This window comes from Vitis vinifera, chromosome 7 (assembly GCF_030704535.1).
Source record: "Vitis vinifera cultivar Pinot Noir 40024 chromosome 7, ASM3070453v1".
Taxonomy (NCBI): Eukaryota; Viridiplantae; Streptophyta; class Magnoliopsida; order Vitales; family Vitaceae; genus Vitis; species Vitis vinifera.
In genome coordinates this window covers 23,536,841-23,545,680 of record NC_081811.1, presented here as the reverse complement: position 1 = coordinate 23,545,680, position 8,840 = coordinate 23,536,841, and the positions used below count along the sequence as shown (strand labels likewise).

The 8,840-nt window shown below is 35.5% G+C and overlaps 1 protein-coding gene across 1 annotated transcript; it reads right to left on the bottom strand.

Annotated features, from left to right (window-relative positions):
- Positions 1-4,298: 4,298 nt before the first annotated feature.
- LOC100243798 (protein SENSITIVE TO PROTON RHIZOTOXICITY 1) lies at positions 4,299-5,955 on the bottom strand. The gene has a single exon (XM_002267493.4). The coding sequence runs from the start codon at positions 5,611-5,613 to the stop codon at positions 4,432-4,434; it is 1,182 nt and encodes a 393-aa protein (XP_002267529.2). The 5' UTR covers positions 5,614-5,955; the 3' UTR covers positions 4,299-4,431.
- Between the last annotated feature and the right edge of the window lie 2,885 nt (positions 5,956-8,840).

Sequence of the window (8,840 nt, the reverse complement as noted above, 5' to 3'; positions counted from 1 at the left end):
TCTAAAAAGGAAGTATCATATTAGTTCCAACTATTGTTGATTACATGAAACTAAGAGTTATACGCAAAACAAGTAATCTCAATGGGATTAACAATTTCCTTTTCGGTCTTGACTTTCTATGTCGCTCCAACAATTTGTTAACTTGATGAATAATCAACTTTCCTACAATCCTTTCGTAATTAAACTTTTGCCTGCCTTCCCCAACTATTATGTGCTCTCTGAATGGGATAAATACACAGAACTGAATCTTATGCAATAGTCCTTTGATATATATTTGCCTAAACTGTTGAGAAGGCTTATAAGCAATCTAAGTTTTTAATCTTTGATGGTTAAGCATGTTCTAGTAGAGAAATGTGCAGTAAAACAACTGAAATAATTAAAAGCACAAGTCTTAAGTCATTCTTCTGAGTTCTGATCATGATATTTATGCAGAATTTACCTTCTGTTTGATATAAATTTATAATCAATTAATTTACTCCTTAATTGGGCGGGCAGAGATGCTCAATTAAGATAGGATCCACCAAACATTATAGCGTATTTTTGCCAATTGACACACAATATTCACTTCGTGGGACCTATGACCTAGCTCTAGTACCACTTATTATCTTTGAGAGGCACTAACCATGAATTAATTTCTATTAGAGCTCGTTCTCTTCATGTGATTTAAGTCACACACCAACACAACCTTGGATATACTTCCCATTACAATTCCAAATCCCAAGGTAACATAATCGTAGACATATTTCCTGTTCTGAGGTAACACAATCTTAGACAAATTCCATGTACATCAAATCCTAGCATTTCAGATCTTTTACTTCTTAAGCCATCATTTTTCTGAGGCACGGCATTGTTGTCAACTTAACAGCGCACACAATCCACCATTTTCATTTGCTTATACTTGTGGATTGTGATCTTAAGTTATCACTAAGATTAACATCATTTGTATTGGTGTGTTGGTGAGCAGTTGCTCCTGTAAGGTAGGGCTACTCCACTTTCGTTACACAGAGGTAAGTACTGGATTGCGGAATGGGCAAATGCATATATCTGAACCGTAATTAAACAAAAAGAATGAAATTCACAAGTATATTACATACAACTTTATAGAGATTCAGAACAAAATTTAAAAATAAATGAAAGCATGCCCTAAGCTTAATAATGATCTAAACTTCCATAAGTTGATTGTATTCTGTGCAGAAAAAGAAAAAGAAAAAAAGAAAAAAGAAAAAATCAGGATGTACTGAAGTTGAGCCATGTAAAAAACTGCACGTATCTCTCATCCTCAATAGGGAGGGGAGGCTAATAAAGAGAAATAAGACACAAAACATTTACAACAAAATTTTGGGCATTGAGGAGAGGAGAGAGAACACTCAAGCTCTCAAGTTGTAATTAGTAGGGTGGTGATGAGGCTTTACATCTGTTTATAATATCAATCCTTATCATCACCAATACCCTTATGATGGCTCTCATATACGTTCTTCCTATTGACCACACTCGTCTTGCGGTCCTCTCATTCGTGATCATTCGTATCAGAGATTCTTTCACATGGTATAATATGGTGACCAAATCATCTCCGATGCGACCATCATCTTCATTGTTCTTCTTCTGGTAGATTTTTTCTTCTTCTTCTCTTTCTTCTTCCTCGGCGAGTAAATGGGGTGGTGGCGGTCCCAGGTCCTGCTGCTCCCATTCTTCAATGTCCATGCCACTTTCAAGGTAATTCGCCCCGGCCATTGCCAAAGCTTCCAATGAAACCGACATGATGATATATGCGCAGATTTATTAGTACAAAAATTGGAGTATCATGAACAACTCAGATGGTTGGGAGTAACTCGAAAGTTTCAAACATGTTTGTCCACAGGTCCAAAATATATGTATATATAAGCGTGTTTAAAATAGCATTTATCATGTGATTGTGCCTGATCTGAGGTCAGCTATTACCAAATGATATTCCATATTTAATTTGATGTCAGCCATTACCAATGCTGTTGTGCTGCAAATGAGAGGAGTTGGGTATTCGTACAGTCCCGTGACTGTTCCATTGACCTTCTAATCTTCTCCTCAAACAAATAATTTCAAAAGATTGTTATGTTGACCACGTCATCTCCCCCAGAAATAATGTTAAGAAAACGCTAGTTGGATCATTATGCTTGCTGGCAATGTTGTATAAGGCTTAGGTTGTTAAAATCTATTCATGGTTTCTCATAATTTACGTTCAATCAGATTCAAGTTACATTGGAGTACTAGCTGAAATGAATAAATCTGACATGTATCTGAGATCGACAGTTTTCTCATACAATCCAGAGTAGAATTCAGCTTAGAAGAAGAAGAAAGGTTTCTCATAATTTACGTTCAATCAGAATCAAGTTACATTGGAGTACTAGCTGAGATGAATAAATCTGACATGTATCTGAGATCGACAGTTTTCTCATGCAATCCAGAGTAGAATTCAGCTTAGAAGAAGAAGAAAGGGACGTAAAATACCACATTCAGTGACCCAACTGGCCAAGGCAGTCCAAGCTGCTCAGCCATCTCAGGAAACACGGGTTTCATCATGATGATTAGGCAAACGCCATTCAAGCATTCACACTTGGAGGTTCCCACTTGGCTATGCCATTGGTGCACAAGTTCTGGTTCAGCCTGTTGAGCTCCCGGGCAATCCTTTTCTATTTCAATTGTAATGCCGTGTCAATGCCTATATGATATTTGTACAATATTAAACTCTATAAGAGGCTGAAATCACCATCCCCGATCTTCTTGGTCAACACAACCATTTAATGTAAGGGAAGTCTAGGTCTTTATGATCCCCCAACTCTCCTCCAATGATACATTGATTTTGGTACATATGACCAGCCCTAATACATTAATCAGAGCTTGCATAAATGTTAACAGCCATGCTGGAAAAATAAAAATGGGGGAGGAATGAAAGGGATTGAGGCAAGGATGAAGTTTTGTCTTTGCATATATCAGTTATTTAGATGCCATACAGATGGGGACATTACAAATATACTTTGGCCCGTTTTGGCCTTGCAGCAGTTATGGATGAGATAGATACAACAGCCTAGGGGGAATATTCCCTGTATTTGTCTTATAAGAAATCATGTGAAGAAAGATTTTTATTACTTATGCCCCACAATTTTTTACTTTCTCTAACCAAAGTGCTTTCATTGTAGCACTGGTCCTTACCATCAAGTTGCTTTCCATCTGCTGCATCCACGCACTTGCATTAGAGTCATGCTTTGATTTATGCCCAGCTAGGAATGTGATTGGAGAGGTATCACAATCACATTTGCCAGTTCACCAGTCTCCATGATGAAGATAAGGATCATTCGTGGGTGATAATGAAGCCAAGAAGCAAATTGACTAAAGTCACAAGGATGCAGAGAAGCAGAGTACAGAAAAGTTACAGAATAAGCCAGAATGTAAGGTTTTAACTGGATCATAGACTTGCTCAAGTGCATTTGAAAGAAAGGGTAACTTCTAATTCTCATCAGAATGCTTCTTAGGGACTAATGTAGATGTAATTGCTTTTCAACAGAAAACACTGGAAGTGGAAATCTTAGCTTCAGCAGAGCGTTTTCTCGCAATGAACACGCTCCAAAGTTACAAATTACTTGAAATGAGAAACATGATCCGGAAACACACTGTCAAAGTTTCATTTTGAAGTCACTTCCTTTGGTAAAAGTTGCTTCTAAACATGACCATGGATTTGGGTTGAAGGAGATGCAAACTATGCAGATTTTTGGCCTTTTTTTTGGATATACTAGAAGTCTGGACATCTTTTTACTGGAGATCGATTCTGATAAGGTATCATTTTTGCTTTTTGCACTTTCTAGAGACCCATGAGCCCTGGGAATTAACGTTTTGCATTTCATAGTAGATGGGGAAAAAGAGTGAATATGATCCAACTCTACTTCCCACCTCAACGTTATTTCTACTAAAAAGCAGGCCCCTGAGTAGTGTCAGCTATAGGATTTCACCCTTATGCCTTTCTTATCCATTCATAGTTCATACTCCCCTGATTTACCTTCCCTGCAACCTCATCATGATAACCCCCAAGTTTTCAAATTATCCTGCCTGAAAAAGGAACCCTTGAACAAATCCTCTCAAGTCTTTCTGGAATGAAGATTGATCGAATCTCATTCATCACCTGTAGTCCCTGTACCCATTCCAATTCATGGCCAACAAAGGGAACTCAACATCACTACTTCCAAAAGGAATATCGTCTTTTGGAACCATAGTCCACCATGTCCAACAAAACAATCTCAATGCAAATCCAGAACAAGATCAACCTAACAGTGTATATTTAATCCAAAAACTTTATTGCAAATGAAAGAGCAGCTACAACAAGAGTGATGAAAGCAGGGTCATAATTTTATTGTTACAAAGAATACACATCTATGTATACATACGGATACCCCATATAATACCCGGCTAATCCAAAAAGTCGGAAATATCATATAGTCGAGGAGGAGACCTCAACACATCCTGCAAACAGTATTCCCCAATTGAACCAAATCCTTGAAACAATCCCTCAAACATCCCATTCTCTTCTTCCTTTCCAATCCCATCTTCGTCCTCATGCTCATCTTCTTCCATGGTGGCAGCTGCTACTGCTGCTGCTGACAGCACCGATTTCTCATCCCCATTTTCGACTGCGGGCATGTGGCCCTCGAACAGGGCCATGTGCCCAAACAGTTTATCCTTTCGTGAAAAACTTGTCCCACAGGAACACCTCCACTTGGACTCTCCACAGTGCTTCAAGTGGCTCCTCAAGTCTGCCAGAACCGAAAAGCTCTTCTTGTTGCAGCGATTACAGGAGTACATCTTGGGGCAGTGACTCCGCTTGAAGTGATTCTTCACGCATATCACCGATTTCAACGCCCGAAACTTCTTGTGACCTTTGTTTCGGTTGCAGCCCTGGTAGGGGCACGAGAACCGCACGCGTCGCTGCGTTTCCATACACTTATCAGGCTTCGCTAGGGCTTCGGGAGTCTTGAACTGGTTTCCATGTGCGCGCATGTGCATTCGGAGATTTGCGTCTCGCTTAAACCCTTTTCCGCAGATATCGCAAAAGTGAATGTGCTCAGCTAGCAATTCAACGGCGTCCAGTTCGATAACCTCGCAATCTCCATCGTCATCACCGCCGTCGATCTCCTCTTTCACATCATCTTCCACCCTCTCCATCTTCAGATCCATCGCATCAGGACCACCCGATTTCACAGCCGCCGCCGTCGTCGTCAGATGCGGAGTCTTCAGATTTTTCGGATTCGAACCGTTCCCCATCACAGCATAACCTTCGGGGAGAACTGCAGCCCCGGCAGCCGGAAAACTAGAGTATTCGGGCTGAGAACAGGAGAGAAGAGCAGCTCCGTTGACGATGATCTGGTGGATTGCGGAGACAATCTCGGTGGAAACCATCTCCATCTGGTCAGGACCAATCACAACGCTTCGGCTGATCGAGTCAGACAAGAAGCGCTCCAGAGAATCCACCCTAATCTGAACAGTGGCGAGGTTGAGGAGCGGAACACGTGTGTCGGTGCCCTCCTGCCGGGTAATATCTCCAACGAAAGGAAATTTCGGAGCTTGTCCGAAAAAACGACCGGAATTTGACATGAGGATACTGAAAGCAGGGGACTTGCTTTGGAGTCAGATGAAGTTTATGATGATACAAGCGCCTGCCCTCTTCTCCTCCTAAAACCTTTCCTCCACCTTGACTCCCGGCACTTCAAAAGTCAACTTCACCCACCACTTCGCTAGGCCCCCTCTTTTACATCCCATCCCATCACCACTTAAAAAAATTCTGATCAAATTGGTCATGTTGGCAGACCCACATGGCATCTAACTCACTACTCCCTCATTGGCATTTGATTAATACTATAAATCGGGGGTGAATTATGTGACATTAAATAAACTATTATAAGCCATGACTTTATAAAACACCAGAAAAGCATTGTTTATTAGTATTTGTCGGCATCACAGCAGTCACATCAGCCAAAATTTTCTTGGCCCATGACCCACAAATATATGTAGCCAAAATTGTTCATCTGACGAACTCCCAAGCAAGAAGAAATTTGAGTTTGAAGTTCTTGACATGATGCCAAATTTCACTCAAATCTGGTCCGATGAGGTTAGTGACAACATTTGCTGAGGTCAAATTTGGGGAGCTCTGGATTCAAAAATATGATTAGCAATGGAAAATTTGGCCGGGATATTGTCTTCCTGTTGTTTTCAGAATTAAATGCCAATTTTGACTAACAAATTTCAAAGGTTGATGAAGCAGCAGAGGAAAATTCAAGCCAGCATATTGGGATCTAAATTCAAGCATGTAGAAAAATAACCCCCCACCATTAAAAGCTGACGGAACGTAATGCAGAATTCAAATCCAAACCCAAATTAAAACTAAAAAAGGAACAAGTGATGACCAAAGTGTAGCTGCCATTTTTGACGCGTAGGAATCCTGAGACAGCCTCTGCCATGTCCTTTGACTCTCATCATCCTAATTCATGATGAAACAAAAATAAAAAATCTTCCTTTGAATACTTTTTTAAAAAATTATAAACTTTTATTTATATAAAAGTAGAATACTCTTTTAAAAAATATGAATTTATCTTATATTTTTTGAAATTATTTTTAAAAACTTTAAATTTTGAGATAATAAAATTCTCTTAGGTCAATAATTTTTAAAATATATCAAAAAAAATAGTTTTTAAAAACACAAGATTTTTTTAAAATTAGTTTTTTAAAACAAAAAACAAATGAAAGAATTTATATTACTTTTAAAAATAAATATCTAACTTTTATTATTTGAAACAATTATAAATTTAATTTATAATAATATGAAATCAAATTTTATAAAAAATAATAGACTTGTTAACAAATTCAAAGTATTAAATCTCGTTTAATTTGGAGTTAATTTATCTAACAAAAAAAAATAATAAGGACTTTATGTAGAAGAGAAATAATAGTATGTATGTGTTTTTCTATTATTTAAATAAATAGGTGAAAATAAGTTTTAATTATTTTCTATTTCACTTTGCTTTTAAATATTAAAAATATAAAATAATATCAAAACAGTGTTATAAAATATAAATATTATTATTATTATTATTATTATAAAGAAAAAAAAACCGTTTTTAAAAACTCCGCCAAATTCGCTATAAATAATAATTTTAAAAGATATATCTCAAACCCAACACTAAAATATTCCTTTTAATCCAAAAAATCCAAATTGAACAAACCATAATGCATTGAGGGGTGGTGTCCATTTCATTCAAGGTTGGCATGTGGACAACTCGGTTTTGAAAGTAGCAAGACATGATAAGGCGATGGAGTCTAATGCCAAACTCAAAATGCATCCAACCTTTGTATGTTTTCACATTTTGAGTCAATGGGGCCACAAACCTTTTCACAAAGTGCTTTTCTTACCTTGCTTTTATAAATCATTCAATCCCAACTTTTTTTTTTACTCTTTTCTTCATATTCTCTTACAATTGATTTCATGCAAATCACTTCTTCCCGACATTTTTCTTAGCATTTTTTATTTCCCTAAACTATGTTTGGTTCTTAAAAAATTTGAAAGAAATCGAAAGGAAAAGATAATAACAAGAAAAAAAGTAGAAGAAAGAAAAAAGTGAAGAAAAATAAAAAATGTATTTAAAATAAATAAATTATTTTTATATATTATTTTAAACTTATTTAACTTATTTTGACTTTTTGATATAAAAATTAAATAATTTGAAAATTCAAAAGTTTCTACTAATTTTAATTATATTTTATTTTTTTTAGTATTTTTTTTATAGGATAATCAAATGAGAAAGTTATTTCACTCAGTATTTTTTTAATCTTTCCTTAATATTTTTTTAAACCAATAATAATTTTAATACTTTTTGGACCAAACATATCTTTAAAAGTAAAAAAATAGTTGTACATTAGTGGAAAAAGAAATGGATGGTGGTTGGAAAGCGAAACAAAGTAGTCTTATTGGAATCATTCCATTTTATATAGTAGAATAGGAAAATAGGACGATAATTGAAGAAGTAGGAAGAAATTCTTACCATACTTCCATATATTAATTGTAAAAACTTAGAAGTATCTAGAACCTGATGCTCTTCAAGCTGGCTTCTTACGTAAATATTCAAAGCTATCTATAAAATAATCATAGTCCTTTTCCTTTTAACGGTCAAATGTTTAGAGAGAGAAACAAGAATTTCATTACCTTCATTCCTAAGTTTCGACCATCCAAATTTTCAGATCATTATAAAGTAATAAAATTTTGAAATATTTGGTTAAAAGGAATGAAATAATCCCTAAAATGGGAAATTTAATCATTCCCGTGTTTTTTTTAGAAAAGTAATTCATTTTTGATATAAATGTTATTTTTTATTTTAAGTATTTACATGTAAGTTTTAAAAGAAAATATTATTTTATAAAAAAAATAATGAGAATATTTTTATCCAAATGATGCCAAAAAAAGGGTGAGGTTAAATTTCAAAAATTGGATTTTAAGAGACCCTTTTAATCAAATAACCCTAAAAATTTTAGCTAATAGAATGAAAAACTCCTCTTAAAGAATTATGGTTTCCTTTGGGGGAAAATTTCAAATTAGGTGCATAATTATTAAATTTTTTTTATCATAAAGTAGAAATCTACCCAAGTTAGGTTTTTACCTAATGGATTGAATGGTTCATATGTAACATGGATGATTTCAAATTCAAATCCATCCTCATCATTTGATGAAGTAATAATAAAAACAATATTATATGTAACTGTTTTTTAAAACAATTATAGAAAATAGTTTTTATAAAACAAAAGTCTGTTTAAGATACTAAAATGTTTTTAAC